Source organism: Colossoma macropomum, unplaced genomic scaffold, assembly GCF_904425465.1.
Source record: "Colossoma macropomum unplaced genomic scaffold, Colossoma_macropomum, whole genome shotgun sequence".
Classification (NCBI taxonomy): Eukaryota; Metazoa; Chordata; class Actinopteri; order Characiformes; family Serrasalmidae; genus Colossoma; species Colossoma macropomum.
Window position 1 is genome coordinate 345521 of NW_023494795.1, and position 19938 is coordinate 365458.

The window sequence follows — 19938 nt, forward strand, 5'->3', positions numbered from 1 at the left end:
AAATCATTTAATTCCTGTACATGCATGTAACTTGTGAGGCACAGCCAGGACTCACACCTGGATCCCAGCTGTAGGACCCACAATGCGAGCTTGCCCTTGTTTATGATTGGTGCACTTGCATGATTATTACTGTGTGTGTGTGTGTGTGTGTGTGTGTGTGTGTGTGTGTGTCTCATGGTCATACCTGGCTCTTTCTGAGCATTCTGGAGATGGCCTCTACTCCATAGTACCCCTGGTAGTCCTGTGTAGAATTACAACAGTTATTAATGTGTTGTGTTTTTACTTAAACATTCAGTCCTGATCCAACTCTGTGCCCACCCTAAAATCCACTCCTTGTTTTCCAGATGAACTCACCCTAACTGCAAGGCTAAACTGTCAGGATCTGAAGTGGATTTAGAAATCTGGACCGGACTACTACGCTGAGAGAAGAGCAGCATTAAATGTGCTTAATTCAAATTGTGTATTGCATGAATTAAACATATTACACCAACACAATTACTGTCTTTCAGTTTACATACTTTTATAACATAATTATTTTATAATAATTATGCTGCAATATAGTCAGTATAAGTACAGTTTGGACAGTGATTTTTTTTGTAATTTTGCCTCTGTACACCTCCATGACGGATTTGAAATGAAGTCCAGATGTGATTAAAGTTTAGGCTTTCAGCTTTAATTCAAGGGGTTTAACAAACATTTAGCATTAACCGTTTAGGAATTAGAGCCATTTTTCACACAGTCCCTCCTTTTTCACAGGCTCAAAAGTAATTGGACAAACTAACATGATTATAAATGCAAGGATTACTGTTAATACTTTTATGCAAAACCCTTTCAGTCAATGACTACCTGAAGTCTGGAACCCACCAACATCACCAAAACCCTCCCCTGAGTTGCTCGTCCAGACCTTTAACTGCAGTCGCCTTCAGTTGCTGCTTGTTTGTGGGTCTTTCTGCTTTCAGTTTTGTCCTCAGTAAGTGAAAAGCATGCTTAGTTGGGCTGAGGTTGGGTGACTGACTCGGCCATTTAAGAACATCGCATTTCTTTGCCTTAAGATGCTCTTCGGTTGATTTCGCAGTACGTTTTGGGTCATAATCCATCTGTACTGCAAAGTGCCGTCCTATCAGTTTTGCAGCATTTGACTGAATCTGAGCAGACAGTACAGCTCTGGACACTTCAGAATTCATCCTGCTACTTCTATTAGCAGTCACATCATCAATAAACACCAGTGACCCAGTTGCACTGGTAGCTATACATGCCCATGCCAAGACACTACCTCCACCATGCTTCACAGATGATGCGGTATGCTTCTTATCACGAGCTCTTCTTTTCCCATCATTCTGGTACAAGTTAATCTTGCGTTCATCTGTCTAAAGAATCTTGTTCCAGAATTGAGGCTTTTTTAGATGTTTTCTAGCAAACTCTATTCTGGCCTTTCTGTTCTTAAGTGTTACCAGTGGTTTGCATCTTGAAGTAAAGCCTTTGTATTTACATTCATGAAGGCGTCTCTTGATTGTAGACTTTGACAATGATACGTCAACCTCTTCTAGAATGTCCTAGACTTGACTAGGTATTGTAAAGAATTCTGTGATCATTCACTTTGTTTTCCGAGGTCTTCCAGGCCTTTTAGTGTTACAGAGCTCAACCCTGCATTCTGTCTTTTTAAGATTGTCGATCTGGGGGCTCCCGAGTGGCGCAACCGTCTAAGCGTTGGCTCTATCATCAGGAGATCGCGAGGTCGATCCCTGGTGATGCTACAGCCGTCCGTAGCCGGGAGTCCAAGAGAGCACAATTGGCCTCGCTCTCTCTGGGTGGGTAGGATGGCCCCTCCTTCTCCCCCCATCACACAGACATCTATTAGCTGATGTAACAGATCTGGCGGTTGGCGCTTTCCTCCGAGCGCGTTCGGCTGTCTGGTGATGTTGCGTGAGCGGCAGCTCGAAAAGAAGCGGTGGCTGGTTTCACAGGTCTCGGAGGAAGCCTGTGTTAGCCTTCACCCTTCCTAGCGTTGATAGCATCGTGTGATTGGGGGAGTCCTAACTAGCAGGTGGAATTGGAGACGACTAAATTGGGGAGAAAATCAGGTACAAATTTAGGTTGTTGATCTGGCAGTTCCCATGAACAGCTACCAAATGCATATTCAACACTTGCAATCAACTCCAGACTTTTTTATCTCCTTAATCTGTCATGAAATAAGCACAACTGGCCATGAAAATGCTTATCTAGTAATCTGTCCAACTTTTGAGCTGGTGAAAATGGAGAAACTATATAAAAAACAATGGCTGTAACTCTTAAACGGTTAATGCGATTTTTTATTTTTTAATGTTATACCCCTTGAATTAAAGCTGAAAGTCTACACTTCAATCACATCTTGCTTCAACTGCTTCATTTCAAATCCACTGTGGAGATATACAGAGGCAAACTGTCACTGTCCAAATACTTATGGACCTGACTGTATATTTCATTCATGCAGAAATGATATACATATAATTTAAGACAAGAAAATTCAATGCATTTCAGTGCACAGAGCTGCTTTCTCTCATTATGCATGTAAACTCACAATCCATAACCCCCTACTGAGAGATGCAGCATGTTTTCATAAACACACAATGTGTTAACGTCTGTCGAAGGTGAAATACACAGATTTCTTAAGAACGCTGCATGATTACATGCTTGAGGAGAAAGTCATTCAGAGTGGTTTGATGTGAAATGGTTCATTACAAAGAAACTTAGCAATGTAGCATCAACATTTTCAGTGGTGGCGAGAGAAATCAGGGGTCACGAGGGGGTCTACAAGGCAAATGTAACCATTTTATTTACTATCTAAAACCACCAGTGAACCTCCACACGTCTACCTACACATGAAAAAAAGTTTTCTTTGTGTCATTTTGCCCTATAATGCCCTGCATGTATCATTTCAGGCATCAGGCAGCAAATTCATAACCACTCTGTGTTATAACTGTCTCTGATGTAGATGCATCGAACTCTGCAGACGTCTGGTTCCTATCATCACCACTGCGAACAATGCTGGCTCTGCAAGTTTCACGAGAACAGAGCATTTCACACCAAACCATACTGCATGTGTGTTTTAGGCTGTCTTTTTTAATCGTTCACACTGAAGGGAAACATAGAGTCATTAATTTGATTGTATTAATTAATCTGACTGTAGTTATTAGTAAGAAACAGAAAGTGTGGAGCGCATGGTTTGTTGTTTAAAGTATTCATCTGCTCAAGAATAAAAGATATTCAGAGTGCAGCAAGTATAAACGTACACAAAACAAAGTCACACACACACACACACACACACACACACACACATACACACACACACACACACACACACACACACACACACACATACACACACACACAGAAACACGTCATAGGATAAAAACAGCTGCTCTTTAATATCCGCTGTTCTTATCTAGCAAGATTAAAGCAGCTAAATATAGTGAACATACAGACACTCACACACACACACACACACACACACACACACACAGGTGTGAAAAATATAGCTTGAGAGTGTATCACTACACATATAGTTCACTCATGACATCATCAACACAACACAAAAATAACACAAAAGCTTTAGAAAACTCGTTAAGATGTCAACATTACACTAGTGACAGAAAACCTACACTAAAAAAACTACATTAAAAAAAACAACATAAAACCACTTCACTTAAAACCTATACTAAAAAAACCTACACTAAAATTCTACAATAAAAACACACTAACACACATTAAAAACCTACACTGAAACACCTGCACTGTCAGAAATAAAGGTTCTGTTCAGGTACATTTTTCGTTCATCAAGGTACAAACAGTGTAAATGTTCCCTCAAAGGTACAACAGTGGTTTTAAGGTCTGATTGTGAACCTTAAATAAGTTTTTCCAGGTGAAAAGTTTGTATTTGTACCTTTTCATAACCGAATGATTTAAAACAGAGCAGTAAAATAAAAGCCTGGAGGCGAGACGGGGTGTGTGGAGTCAGTACAGCTCAGAACATATCATTTCAGTGGATTATGGTTCAGTTATGTTCCCTGACTGAAGGTACTGAGATGGACCCTTGAGGGGACCACCCCAGTGACAAGAGGGGCACTGACCCAGTGTCAGTTTTGGACCTTTTTTCTGAGAGTGAACACTAAAAAACACACTAAAAATCTTTTTAGGTGACATCTTACCCAGCTGTACACATTCCTGTAAAACACACACAGAGGCTCACAGTATGAACTGCACTGATATTGTTATGATTCAGTACCTCGATGTGAATGAAAAGTAAACACACTTTACTGCAGAAAAGATTATCAGTAGTGCTGCAAATATGAATCTACTGTAGAAGCTCAACTTAAGACTTAGTATTCAGTAATTCTTCAGTATCTTCTATAAATTATTATATATTGTTATAATATAATGTATATATATATATATATATATATATATATATATATAGTAAATTATTTAGTAACTACTATAAATCATTCAGTAACTACTACAAATTATCCAGTACCTATAAATTATTCAGTAACTACTACAAATTATTCAGTAACTATTATGAATTATTCAGTATCTATTATAAATCATTCGGTATCTATGAATTATTCAATAATCACTATGAATTATCCATTAGATATTATATATAATAAATAAATATTAAAATTATTAACTAACTACCCCAGAATTATCCTATAACTAATGTCAATAATTCAGTATCTATTATAAATCATTCGGTATCTATGAATTATTCAATAACCACTATGAATTATCCATTAGATATCAAATATAATAAATAAACAATACAATTATTAACTAACTACCCCAGAATTATCCTATAACTAATGTCAATTATTCAGTATCTTCTATGAATTATTCGTTAGCAGAGTCATTAGCAGAGTCTGGGCGTTAGGCAGACCCCCTAAAGTCTGAACACCCCCAGAACTCTCAACAGAAACTGAAAGGAAAAAGTCTCAAGAAACCCGATGACCTCGACCCGACGATCACTGCCAAAACAAGGACTGAGAGTGCAGCTCAGAGGCTCAGGACCTGTCTTTAAACATCTCTGTCTCTCTAAGTGTGTCTCTCACACACACAACGGAGCATCACTGACATTCAGCACACGAACTTCTTGAATACACTGAGAACGACGAACAGTGAGTTACTATGCGCAGATGTGCAGAACTGAATGCTCAGTTCAGTTCATCTTGCAAAGTAAGTAAAGTAATGCCTTAAACTGGGCTTACGCTACGCGATTTTAGCCCGCTTTGCCCCTTCCGACAAATTTTCACTATCTGAAACGATCTTCCAGGTCAGGGACGTGATCGGAAGCGACTGACGGCGTGAATAATCAGGTAGTGTGAGAGGGGAAACCAGCCAACCTTTAGCTTCCTGACTGAGCTCTGATTTAATTGGAGACTCTTCTTATGACTCATTCTCATTCGTGTGACTCAAAACGCTCACGAGTCATGGAGTGTGAAATGGTCAGCGATGTCACTGATTCAGGCAACGGCCAATGAGAAAGCCAGGAGAGAGAAAAGCGGCGGAGGTACATGTTAGCGCTGCGCAGTGGGCAGTGAAAACATGAGGAGCTGCTTGTTGAATTCAGGCAAATCATCTCTCTGCATACTTTCAAGCAGTCATTTTGGTCTCCAGCTCTGACTGTGTGTCAGCGTTTCAACCTCGCATTCCTCCCCAGTTTGCGTTTCGCTACGCTACTTCTGCATGTATAAAAGCGCAAACAGGTCCAGTCCGGTTTAGCTTTGTTTGTCATATGATAACCGCAGAGATCTGGGATTTGGAGTGATTTTTGTAGCCGAAACTCATCATGTGTGTTTGCTGACTCATCGTCTAGAGTTCGGGGTCCTCACAACAAAATGACAAGAAGCTTTAGGTCCTGTTCACACAGATCATGTGACCTGGACACCTACAAGCACAGGTGTGAACAGGATCCAACACATCTCAGAGACTCAATGTCGTACGATCACTCAAATCACCTTCTAGGTGCTCAGAGATACATGTGACCACAAAATACTTGTAGTGTGAACACTAAAGTGTCCCAATGCGGCCCCCAACATCAACAAAGGACCACCTTAACCAGCTGCATCATTACAGCAGAGATGAAAGTCACTGCATGGCGTCTTTCTTCGTCTTGTCTCTCATTTGTTTACAAGTTGCTTTAGGAATCCATGTGGTTTAAACATCTGTAACAGCTCATACATGTACTAGTGTTGTACACAAGTCCGGTCTTGGTCTTGAGGCTGGTCTCAAGACCATGTCTCGGTCTCGTCTCAGTCTCAACTTCATTTGGAGGTAAAATGTATTCCTGTTGGAATTATAAGGTTCTATCTGACATTGTCAAAACTGAGTTATTCACATATTCCTATTCTGCGTTTTTGAGTTGTGTGAGTTTTTGGACTCTTTATCTAGAAAACTAAAAGGTTCTATCTCCAAAGTCAAACTCTAACTTAGCTCTATAAGGTTCTATCTGTGAGCCAATCAGCACTTTGAATACACACAACAGGACCAATCAGGCTCTGCTTCTTTGTCATGTTTCATAAAGTTTTATAAGCTTTCCGACTGTCTGTCTTCTTGCAGTTCTTTAAAAAGTCTTACTGTCTTACATTTTATAAATATTAAGGGTAATTAAATCATGTACATTTGACCTGATGGGGTCTTAATTATTACACAAACATTAATTTCATTAATTCATCCATCTTTTCTTTTTCTTCTTCTTCCCAAATTAAGACTTAAGACCAAATTAAGACTGCTCCTTTTCATGTTTTGCCAGGTAGAACCTTAAGCAGAACCAAGCAGAAAGTGGGTTCTTAGGATTAGAAGGTTCTATTTGCCTTTGACCTGCTCTAAAAACACTCACTGACAAATTTGATAGGATTTTGATTTTGTATGTTTAGAATAAATTTAGGGTGTTTGTCAATTTCATGCATGACACTATGATGCTGTTTGGAATGCAATATCTTTGAAAATCAATATCTCAAACCTGCTCAGAACACAGACAGAGAATTATAATTCACAGGGGACGATTTATAAATATATATATATACATACATCATCTAAACCACTTATCCTTCTGGGTCGCGGTGGGGTGCTGGAGCCTATCCCAGCTGTCACTGGGCAGAAGGCAGGATACACCCTGGACAGGTCACCGATCCATCGCAGGGCAGACAGACAGACACACTCACACACACCTAGGGGCAATTAACCATGTCCAATTGGCCTGACTGCGTGTCTTTGGACAGTAGGAGGAAACCGTAGTACCCAGAGGAAACCCACGCAGACACGGGGACAACATCTCCACACAGAAAGGACCCCGGTGGCCTGGCCGGGAATCGAACCCAGGCCATTCTCGCTGTGAAGCAACAGCGCTACCCACTGCGCCACCGTGCCGCCCATATATATATATAATTAATTTCTGGTCTTGGCCTTGTCTCAGTTTCAGCCACTTGTGGTCTCAGTCTATAGTTGGATTTGACTGATATAAGTCTCAGCCTTGACTTGGACGCATAGTGTCCCGGTCTCAGTCTTGACTTGACTCAGCTCTAGTGGCTGAGGCACATTTCGAAAAAGTGTCTGGCTGCAGACGTTCCTCTCAGTCTGACATGCGCTGCCAGCCTACCAATGACGTCAGCGCACGCTCTGCGCCGACAGCGCTTTGTCGGTTTTATGCGAAATGTTTATGTTTGCTGTTTTTGCTCATAAAACCGACAAAACGCTGTCGGGGCAGAGCGGCACTGACGTCATTAATAGGCTGGCAGTGCATGTCAGACTCATGAAAGCCATGCTGAAGACGCTTAGAACCAGGAATAAAACCTGAGGGTTATAATGTGATTGTGCCTGGAATCAGTCCCAGAACACCTGATTTAATGATTAGAATCCTTTACACTGCGATATCAACCCATCAGAAAAACACAGGATATCATTAGTGACCACTGGACACCACCAGGAACCAACAGACACTTTTAATTGGTCCTATGACTTTTTTCAACAGGGAGGTGCATTAAATGAAGCTCCTTAGCTGTGTTAAGGACAGAAAATGGACTAAGTGATGATGTCGCTAAGCAGAAACAGCCAAAAGTTAACGTGCCATTGAGCTGCGTCTGCCATTGTGGCAGAGAGTGCATGTGCAGGTGACGTCACTGGGGCTGAGAGTGCATTTGTCTGAGAGTGCAGGTCTGCAGCCATTTCTGCCTGACAACAAACGCAGCCACAGACTGACGTAGTAAATGTGGTGGTGCCCTTCCTCCAGTCACAAAGTCCAACCATAAGCGGTCACTGAAGACTCATTCGAGATCCCTGGATCCCCTTTACTCGGTTTAAACCGCGTCTTGGCTGTACATTTTAGCAAAGTGGACACACACCTCGCTCTCCACCTCAGATCACTCATGATGGATGATAACACCAGGTATGAAAAGGGCCTTGGGCTGTGTTCACATTACCAGGCTGAAGTGACACAAATCCGGTTTTTTGCCCTAATGTGACTCAGATCTGATGTTTTCAGAGCTGTGTGGACACACAAATCTGATCTTTTCAAATCCGACCTGAGCCACTTTCATATGTGGTCCTAGATCGGATACGTATCCAATTCGTAGCCATGCAACCTCAGATCGGTATTCATGTGCTGCACTGCGCCATCATTCAGTGTTACCATGGCAGCAGCGCTGAACAGAAGTTAAAGCCTGTAAACAGTGGAAAAGCAGCTCATCTCACCTTTTTCTCCTTCGTCTCGCTCTAATAATGAAGCTGAGAGCTGATCAGAGTTAATGATCTTCACAGCGAAGCTCGTTCTGCTCGTTAGTTTGTGCTGATGATGCACGTGACTCAGACGTAGGATGTGCTCATAGGGTCATTTCAGGACGCCGGTTCATCACATTGATGACAGATTTGAATCACTTACCTAAACGAGTGTGAACCATCCTGTCAGAGAGATCGGATTTGAGCAAAAAATCGGATTTGAGAAATGAGGCTTGTAATGTGAACGTAGCTTTTGTGCCAGGATTAACTCTGAAACCTCAAAACAAACGGGACTCTTCTATTTTGACATGATAAACAGACTTATCAGAAACCTGATAGCACCAGTTAAGGGTGAAGACTCTGCATTGTTCTAGTATTATACTGCTTGTCACTGTGTTAGCTAGTGCCAGTACCTGATGTGACCCCAGTTTCCATTCCTTTGTGTATGGCCTATAGCAAACACACCCATTACCTTAGACACAAAGCTAAAATAGTTTCACACAATGTCAGAGGAAGTGGTGCTAAATGTATAAGTGGTCAAGCTCAAACAGAAAATCCAGTTAACCCCTTAGAGGTCACACTTATCACCAGCAATAAGAGCATGTTGTCATTGTACACAAGTAATTATGTGATACTACTGTTGCACCAATACAGTTTCTGTACTGAAATCAGTACTTAAGTACAGTATCAGTATCTGCAATAGAGAATTCATAATGCAAGAAGGCAATAGCAGTGGGTGATATACCAGTACCATGGTACCATACAGTTCTTTGTATAGTATTAGCCACAGCTAAGCACAGATAACACAACAGGTATACATTGCAAAACATGCTAACAGTAGCCCTTCAGTGGCTGAATCTCTCAGTCATCTCAGTCAGTTAGAGTTAATGTTAGTGCAGGCTGTTACTGAAGGACTGAACATTAGCCAGATACATGGAAGGAACTGCTGGTCTCTTAAACTGGGGTTAGCCCTTAGCATAGCAGCCCGCTAGCTGGGCAAGTGTCTCCTCTAACAACGTCTGCGATGCACCTTCGGAGGTCAGCTGCGTACAACGCCATGGCCTCGAGGCCTGGTGCTCGATTCGTGTAGAGAAATCCCCAGCCCAACAGCTGCTACTGACAGCATGAATGTCTGTAGTATTTACTCTAAGGCCCAATCCCATTTCACCCCTTGCCTCTACCACTTAGCCCTACCCCTTTGTTCTGTGCATACATGTCTAGGGGTAGGGTGCCCTGATTCTAGTTGAGATAGAGGGGTAGGGCGAAGTGTTAGGACTACATGACCCTCCAAATGGAGGTTTTTCAGAGACTCCAAACAGAGAGTTATGAGAAAAAAAGAAAAACAGCAAGATGGCTGAACAAGAGACCAAAGAAACCCACAAATGTGAGAATTTTCTCTGTTAAAAAGTTACGATAACCACTGTATTATCTTAGTTTAATGTCATTTTAATGTATTATGGTCATTTTCTTCATAACAACTATAAAAAATCGCTAGTAGTATGCTAATGTCTCGGTAGCTAGCTAGCTAAATTTCCTGTTCCACCTTAAATGGTGCAGCAGTTCTGAGGCCTGAGGTGTCAGCATGTAACTGCTGCTCCTCCTCTGCTGTCACTGCAGACTGGCAGGTTAACTAGTTGATTAACTAGTAGATTAAGTGGATTAACTAGTAGAGTCTGATGCTCACAGATGTAAGCATGAGTGAACAGGACGCACGTATGACAGAAATGACTTGAGAAATTCAGACGTGAAACGACATTTAGCACCATTTTAATGAATATTTAAATATTTCAAATTTACCTCAGTTGTTAATTCTGGCTCTTATTAGACATGAGGGGGCATTCAAGTAATAAGCCACTGTTACAAAACTTACAAAAAGAAGTTTTCTTAGGCATATAAAGTGGTTTCATTGGAAATATATATATATATATATATATATATATACGTCGCTGTTGTCGGAAGCCTCATATCTCCAAAACGATCATTTTACAGGAGAAGGAAAAACATACTCTACTTTTAATGTAAGTCAATGGAACCAGACTTTTTTCCAAGTAACTTTGGGTCGTTTCTTTTGGTCCATTCACCATGAAATTCACATACAATGTAAAGAACAACAGATATTTTCAAATTATGTCAAAAACTGAAAAATGTCAAAAATGGAGATACATCTATATATATACATGTATATGTGTGTGTGTGTGTGTGTGTGTGTGTGTGCATGTTGGTGAACTCACAGCAGGAGGTTTGCGCTTGCGGGCTGGACGCCCCACTCTTCGTGCCGGAGTGTCCATCGGGGCCTCTTCCTGTGCGAGTTCACTCACTTCCTGTTCCTGCTCTGAACTCTGTACACACAAAAACACATACATACAGGTTAACATAATACACACACATGTAATTCAACAGCTACCATAGCACAACACGCTTTTTAGAACCCTTACCACAACGGACCTGAGAAGACACTGTCAGCACGAGGCAATACAAACCGCCTCTGTTCACATGCAGAGCAAACCATGAGGTCGGAGACAGAGCAGTACAGAGGTTAACGCTTGTATGACGATGTTTTATGACGTGGATTTTGCTTTAGTGCGATACGCCCAAAAACGGAAAACCGCAAACAGAGACAAGATAAACCATCGAGTTAAACTCAACAAAAGGGCACTTCTAAACAAGGGATGGTTCTTCAAGGGTTCTTTAGTGAAGACAATGGTTCTATATAGAACCCTGACCACTCAAAGAATCCTTTGCATGGCGAAAGCGTTCTTCAGATTGATGGTTGGACGTTTTGTTTAGGACTCTTTTGAAAATGGTTCTATGTAGCACCAAAAAGGGCATCGTAACAATAGCAGAACCCTTTTTGGTGCTGTACAGAACCATATACACATTCTCCATCAATCTAAAGAACGCTTTCACGATGCAGTAAACATTTTAAGCATGCAAATAAGCTTCACGGTTCTGCACAGGACCACTGTCTTTACTAAAGAACCCTTGAAGAACCTTCTTTTTTAAGAGTGTAAGGACCTGCACGAGTACTCTGTTAACTATTCAAGACGGCAGTATTTAAATACTGAAATCACTATTCAGGTGTTAATAATGGGCAGAATAAGGGGACACACCGACTATAAATTTCTTCTTGTTCGAATTTTCCCGTTCCACCTTAAACGGTGCCTGAAGCGCCAGACTGTAACTACTGCACCATTTAAGGTGGAACGGGAGAATTTGGACAAGAAGCTGGCGAACAAGATGCTGACTTCAGCTTTACGACTTTTTACTGTTTGATAGTTTCCTGCTGCAGATTAAACATATCACTCTAAAAAAGATGGTTCTTTAAGGGTTCTTTAGTAAAGGCCATGGTTCTATTTAGAACCATGAGTTCTATATTAGATCATTTCATGTTTAAATTGTTCTTTTTATGATGTAATCGTCCTTCAGACTGATGGAGAGCATGTGTTATATACACTCTTAAAAAAAAGAAGAAGTAGATCAGTTGAATGTCTCTCAACGTTCGACTGTTTTACGAGGCTGAAGTCGCTTCTCATTCTCCAGCTTCTTGTTCGATTTTCCCGTTCCACCTTAAATTCTGACTGAGGCGGATGTGAATACGGCACCATTTAAGGTGAACCGGGAAAATTTGAAAGAGAAGCGACTTTCTTTTTCGCCACTTTTTACCGTTTGACAGTCTCTCATTGCAGGTTTAACGTACCAGGAAAGCAACTGCGGTGCTTATAAATGCGAACAAGTCCATTCGTCTCCAAACGTTCGTCTTAAATCTCTCTTCGCCTTTTCGTTCGCTACTAACGAGGCATGACAGCGTTGCTATGTGACCTGCAGTCTGCACGCCAGTTCTGAGTCGTTGCGAAACAGGGCTTACGCTTAATCTTGTAGAAGAGAACCAGGCCTCATCAGCATTCAGTGTTGCACCGGTTAGTGCAAGAGGGTTCTTCTACTGTTACAAGCCTGACATTGTAACAACAGAAGAACCATTTTGGTGCTATACAGAACCCTTTTCAAAAAGGTTCTGTATAGAACCAAAAAGGGTTCTACTGTTACAAGCCTGACATTGTAACAACAGGTGCTATGAACCCTTTTCAAAAAGGTTCTATATAGAACCACCTACAACCTTTGATGGTGCAAAGAGCCCTTTAATCATGCAAAGGGTTCTTTGAGTGTTTATGGTCCATTTTCTTTACTAAAGAACCCTTGAAGAACCATCTTTGTATATCAGGTTAAGAATGAAGGTTGCATTGTTTATTAACTTTTAAAAATTGTTGTTACAATAATACAAAATAAATGAATGTAACAAGTAAATAAATAAATAAATAAAAATAACAAAATGCAATAGTGGTAATCATAGTAGTAATAATAATTTTTGTTGTTTTGTTGTTACTACTACAGATTATTTAACTTTTTTTTGATATCGCGATACCACATCTTCATTGAGTGCGTTAACATGCACTCAATAATCCAATCATAATCAGATTTCTGCAGTTATCTGATTATTCAAATGGTCGTGTAAACAGCATACTCCGACTTCTTAGCAGAAAAATGTCATATTTTGAGAGTCACTGATTCTCTCTTAGAAAATCAACACTACATGTCATTTGAGTAAAGGTGCTCAAACATTTGCGCAATAGCCACGTTTACATGCAGCCTAATAATCTGTTAATAATCCGACTAATATCTTAATCGGAATAGAATACGTCCATGTAAACACCTCAATCAGAATAGTCTAGTCCGATTGAGGCCATTCGGAATTTCTATCCGACTGATCGAGGAGGGTAATCCTGTAAATAATCCGTTAAATAGAAGAATAATATCCGTGTAAACGCCTGTATCTGATTACATTCCCTATCGGAAAGTTTAAGTCCGTTCTGATCATGTTCGTCGCGTCATAGTGAGAGTTTATACCGTTCAACATGGCGGAGCAGAAACTGGTCTGCAGAGGAGACGAAGTTCATGCTCTGATCTTTAAAAGACGGCGGTGGGACGGACGTCCAGCTTATGTGTCTCAGAACACGACGTCGTCCTCTCGGCCTTCTTTAATAAGGACATGTGAAGGACGTTTTCCTGAGTCTGACATCATTTTAAAGCAATTAAAAACACAAGCACACCAACTGGAAACTCATCTCACTCGGACTGGACCTCATGTGATGTTCGCTGTCATGGTAATGTTTACTCTAAGCGCTACTCCACGCATGCGCGGCATTTTGGATCGGATTACTTGTAGTGAGATTTTTCATCAAATTGTTGATTAGAGTGAACTTATAAACACCTCAGTCTGAATCTGAGCTGAAAAAAATCTTTGCATGTAAACACAGCCAATATAAATTTGAGGTCATATCCTCCACCCCAATACACACTAAACACAACACACTGAAAACACACACACACACACACACACACACACACACACACACACAGCTGTAGCTGTACAGCCCACACACAAAGAATGTAGATATGATTTTAATTGAAGGAGGTTCAAAGAGTCTTTATACACACACACACACACACACACACACACACACACACACACAGACACACACACAAACACACACTCCATTCAGAAGTCTCTGTGATTGCTCCAGCTCTTTGATGCAAAACATCCGGGATGCATCCGGGAACAGAGAGAGAGAGAGAGAGAGAGAGAGAGAGAGACAGAGACAGAGACAGAGAAGTGAGAAAGAGACAGAGACAAGAGACAGAGAGAGAGGTGAGAAAGAGAGAGAGGGAGAGAGATAGAAATGAGAAAGGTATAGAGGGAAAGAGAGAGAGAGAAGAGAGAAGAGAGAAAGAAGGAGAGAGAGAGAGAGAGAAAGAGAGAGGGACAAAGAAAGAGAGAGGGAGAAGGAGAGAAAGAGAGAGAGACAAAAAGAGACAGCAAGATACAGAGAGAGAAGTGAGAAAGAAAGAGATAGAGAAGTGAGAAAGAGAGAGAGAAATAGAGAGAGAAGTGAAGAGGAGAAAGAGAGAAAAAGAGAGGTGAGAAAGAGAGAGAGAGACAGGGAGACACAGCAAGAGACAGAGAGAGTTGTGAATGAAAAAGGGAGAGTGAGAAAGAGAGAGAGCAAGAGAAGAAGAAGTGAGAAAGAAAGAGAGAGAGAGAAAGACAGAGAGGAGTGAGAAAAAGGGAAGTGAGAAAGAAAGAGAGGGACAAAGAGAGAGGCAGAAAGAAAGAAAGAGAGAAGAGAGAGAGAGAGAGATAGAGAGAGGGAGATAGAGAGAGAGATAGAGAGAGAGAGATAGAGAATCTATGCACTCTCAGCATCAGTATTTCCGCTGTCTGTATCTTATCCTTTCCTGTTTCGGCCCCGGTCTCGTCTTTTATCGCGTGTGAATCCTATCCTTCTATTCTTCTCTGTATATATATAGTCCTCTCTCTCTCTCTCTCTCTCTCTCTGTCTGTGTTTTGCTTGGCGTTGTTGTTCAGTAGCTCTTGCTTTGTTTTTTTCATAAGGCTGGTTAGTCTTGTTCAGCAGTATCTTCTTGTCCTTTGCTTCGTATTTCTTTCTGAGCGTTGAGTTTTGTTCACCTATTTTTTGTTTTTCCGTTGCTAGTTTTTCCTTTTGCTTTGCTAGCTAGCTACCGAGACGTCATACTACTACATCAGCGTAATAACAGCGATTTTGTATGCTTGTTTTGAAGAAAAGGACCAAAATACACTGAAACAACATTAAACTAAGATAATATGATGGTTATCGTAATTTTCAACGGAGAAAATTCTCACATTTGTGGGTTTCTTTGGTCTCTTGTGCTCCGGTTTTTCTTTTTTTCTCATAACTCTCTGTTTGGAGTCTCTGAAAAACCTGTTTAGAGGGTCATGTAGCCCAAAAACTTCACCCTACCCCTCTATCTCAACACGAATCAGGACACCCTACCCCTAGATCCGAATGCGCAAAACGGAGGGGGAGGGCTAAGCGGTAGGGGCGAGGGGTGAAATGGGATTGGGTCGTCCTCCACGTTATACAGGAAAAAATACATAATCGATAGGTACTAAAACGTAGTGTCAGGCTGGGTTTTATCCTTGGCTTTAAAATAGACCAGGGCCTTGAACACACACACACACACACACACACACACACACACACACACAAACTCCACTGTGTATTTCCTAATGCACAGCCTCCATTGGTGAGAGCGGTAAAGATGTTATTTTGGGCGTCAGGGACGGTTTTCTTTGGAGGCCATCGGGAAACCAAACACCTTGCGCACGCGCACACACACACACACACACACACACACACACACACACACACGCTGCACCCTCCCTCACCCCGTGTGTGTATCATTTTGTCTGCACACACTCACTCACTAGGGACCAGTTGCAGAAAGAGGGAGACATTGGTTGCAATGGGGAAAATACTGCTTAGCAACCGTCTCCGGGAGAGCATGATGCTGCTCTGCTGACTAAAGAGTCTGGCATGAGCTGAGCGTGACGTCAGTTCCGTGGCAACCCTCCTAGCAACCGTGCAGTCATGTGAGGTCGCTCCTTCTCCCGAACGTGACAAACTAGTGGGGTCCGTTTCATCATCCACTGCGAACACAGACAGGGCTGATTAATCCACCTACGCCAGCGTAGCTCTGCTTTAAAGGCACATACAGATTAACACGGTGTCTGATTAGAGTCTCAGCATCACCTTAAAGAACTCCAACCCCGTTCTGACCTCAGTTGACCTTAATATTTTAATGAATATTTTCAAAATGTTTGATTTTTCCACCTCAGTGTGTTCATGTAATGAGTGTTGGAGCCGATACAGCCACTTAAACACAGTTTCAGCTACTGAATACCTGCATTCTTAAAAAGGATGGATCATTAAGGGTTCTTCAGTCCAGAGAATGGTTCTATACAGAACCGTGAACACTCAAGAAACTCACTGAAGTGTTCTTTCCATCATGAGAGAGTTCTTCAGATTGATGGAGAATGAGCTGTAGATGGTTCTATATAGAACCTTTTTGAAAATGGTTCTATGCAGCACCCAAAAGGGATCTTCTATCTATATATGGTGTCAAAGCTTGTAACATTAGAAGAACCCTTTTGGGTGTTATATAGAACCCTTTTCAAAAAGGTTCTATATAGAGCCATCTATAGCACATTCATGCACCTTTTCTCTCAATCCAAAGAACCCTTTCATGATGCAAAGAACCTCTTAATCATGCAAAGGGTTCTTTGACTGTCCGTGGTTCTATACAGAACCAGTTTCTGGACCGAGGAACCCTTGAATCTTTTTTTAAGAGTGTATATAACACATGCTCTCCATCAGTCTGAAGAACGATTACATCATAAAAAGAACAATTTAAGCATGAAATGATCTAATATAGATCTTATGGTTCTAAATAGAACCATGGCCTTTACTAAAGAACCCTTAAAGAACCATCTTTTTTAGAGTGATATGTTTAATCTGCAGTGGGAAACTATCAAACAGTAAAAAGTCGTAAAGCTGAAGTCAGCATCTTGTTCGCCAGCTTCTTGTCCAAATTCTCCTGTTCCACCTTAAATGGTGCAGTAGTTACAGTCTGGCGCCTCAGGCACCGTTTAAGGTGGAATGGGAAAATTCGAAAAAGGAGCTGCCGAACGAGAAGCGACTTCAGTCTCATAAAAAGTCGAACGTTGAGAGACATTTTACAAGTAACTGTTCTACTTGTGAGGAAAAGTTTCCTGCTGGAGATGCGAGAAAAGCAGCTATAGCTGAGCTAAAGTTTAAAGCAGAGCAAAGTAAGTTGGCGTTTTTGTTTATATTGTGTTTTAAGCCTAGTCTAGTACATCAGCACATACTGAGACATATATACAGCCAAGACGGTAAGCTGTTTACTCTGTTGTTTACTCTGCAGCTACAGTTCTAATTAACTTTTAAAGGGTCTTGACGTGGAAAAACAATGTTTAGAAACAAACGCATCTGACGAACTGTGTAAACATTGTTGTTTAAAGTAAATTTTTTGGTGATGTCACGAAAAGCATCCACCTATTCAGCCAACAGCACTTCAACCCCACCCATTCACACTGAAGTTATAAGGACTGTTTCAGCCAGGACTGCTACTCAGATAAAGCACAGCCAAACACCTCAGCCTTAAAGGCACAGTAAGGCCTGTTTAGTTCTAAGGGATAAAGAGAGGTTAGAAAAATGTGCTGTGAAGGTGAATTAGGACCATTGTTTGTAATAAACGCACAGAAACATCATAAGCGAACCTCAGGGGAAAAAATAAAATGCAAGATATGGAACCTTTAAGTTTAATAATCTCCTAAAGGTGAAGGGTCACCAGGGAAGGCTTCCTGCACACGAAGGATGAACTCTGCGTGTGTGTTTACTCTGGTTTACTGACCGCTGGACTGGATTTTATTGGTTGTTAAACATTAACGGATAATAGGACTCGGCCAAAGACATGAGCCCTATGGCACACATACATACACACACGACTATAAGTACTGGTTTGTAGTTGTATTTGCGCATTTTATAAGAGATGTAAGAGCAGCAGGGTGTGAAAACGGGGCAGGTGAGTTTGCTCTGGGCAGCAGAACAGTGAAGATAGAATTAGTCAGTGGACTGTTAAAGTGGATGTACTGTGACTGTGGTCAGATGATGGCTCAGGGTGAAGCTCAGCTCAGAAGACACATCAGCAGCATTAGTACAGCTGGTATAGCAGACAAACTGCACTGTATTAGTAGAGCAGAAACAGTGGATTTGGGAGTAATGACATAATTATAGTACTTACAGAGTGTTAGGTTTGTAACTACATAAGGATCTTTGGGAAAATGCAGCGGATCTTAGTCCTGCCAATAAAAATAAAATACTTATTAAAAGGGCCTGTAAACATATCAGTTCAGTAGGCATAGCAGGTTTCTAACTATATTAGTACAGTGGGTATAGCAGGCTTATAACTATACCGTTATAGTAGATATAGTGGATTTGAGAATATAGTATTATAAGCATAGTAAGTTTGTAACTATATTAGTACGGTAGGTAAAGCAGGTTTCTAACTATATTAGTATAATAGTTACAGCAGGCTAGTAATTATATTATTATAGTGCATTTGTGACTACATTATTATAATAAGCATAGCAAGCTTGTAACTATATTGTAATAGTAGGTAAACTGGATTTATAGCTATATTAATATAGTAGGTATAGTGGGCTTATAACTATATTAGTACTGTAGATATAGTGGGCATATAACTATATTATTATAGTAGGTATAGTGGATTTGTAACTATATTAGTACAGGAGTTTTAACAGGCTTATAACTATATTAGTACTGTAGATATAGTGGGCTTATAACTATATTATTATAGTAGGTATAGTGGATTTGTAACTATATTAGTACAGGAGTTTTAACAGGCTTATAACTATATTATTATAGTAGGTATAGCTGGTTTGTAACTATATTATAGTAGGTATAGACAATTTGTAGCTATATTAGGACAGTATATAGAGCTGGTTTGTAACTATATTAGTACAGTAGGTATAGCAGGCTTATAAATATTATTGTAGTAGGTGTAGTGGGTTTGGAACTATATTAGTACAGTAGGTATGGCAGGTTTATAACTATTTTAGTATGGTAGGTATAGCAGGTTTGTAGCTATACTAGTACAGTTGGTATAGTGGGCTTATAACTATATTATTGTGGTAGGTATATCAAGTTTGCAACTATATCAGTACAGTAGGTATAGCAGGCTTATAACCATATTATTATAGTAGGTATAGCGAGTTTGTAACTATGTAAGTAGAGTAGTTTTAACTATATTATTATAGTAGGCATAGTGGGTTTATAGCTATATTATTTTAGTTGGTATAGTGGGTTTTGTAACTATATTAGTACAGTAGGTACGGTGGGCTCATAACTGTATTATTACAGTAGGTATAGTGGGTTTGTAACTATGTTAGTACAGTAGGTATAGCGGGTTTATACCTTTTATATTATAGTAGGTATAGCAGCTTATAACTATTATTACGGTAGGTATAGCGGGTTTGTAACTATATTAGTACAATAGGTATAGCAGGCTTATAACTATATTATTATAGTAGGTATAGTGGCCTTATAACTATATTATTAAAGTAGGTATAGTGGGTTTGTAACTGTATTAGTATAGTAGGTATGGTAGGTTTATAACTATATTAGTACAGTAGGTATAACTATCATTATAGTAGTATAGTGGGCTTATAACTATATTATTATAGTAGGTATAACTAGCTTATAACTATGTTATTAT

General features: G+C 40.4%; 1 protein-coding gene across 10 annotated transcripts in view; it reads right to left on the bottom strand.

Annotated features, from left to right (window-relative positions):
- Positions 1–19938, bottom strand: part of dnmt3aa (DNA (cytosine-5-)-methyltransferase 3 alpha a) — a 135378-nt gene that overhangs the window by 86681 nt on the left and 28759 nt on the right. For 6 of the 10 annotated variants that reach the window (XM_036581109.1, XM_036581101.1, XM_036581099.1 and 3 more), the window contains 2 exons: positions 10977–11084; positions 185–241 (listed from right to left, as the gene is read on the bottom strand). In XM_036581109.1, the coding sequence (XP_036437002.1) occupies positions 185–241; positions 10977–11084 (165 nt within the window). Of the gene's footprint in view, positions 1–184; positions 242–10976; positions 11085–11180; positions 11281–19938 lie in introns of those variants that run through there. The other 4 variants (XM_036581110.1, XM_036581102.1, XM_036581107.1 and 1 more) reach the window with 3 other exon arrangements.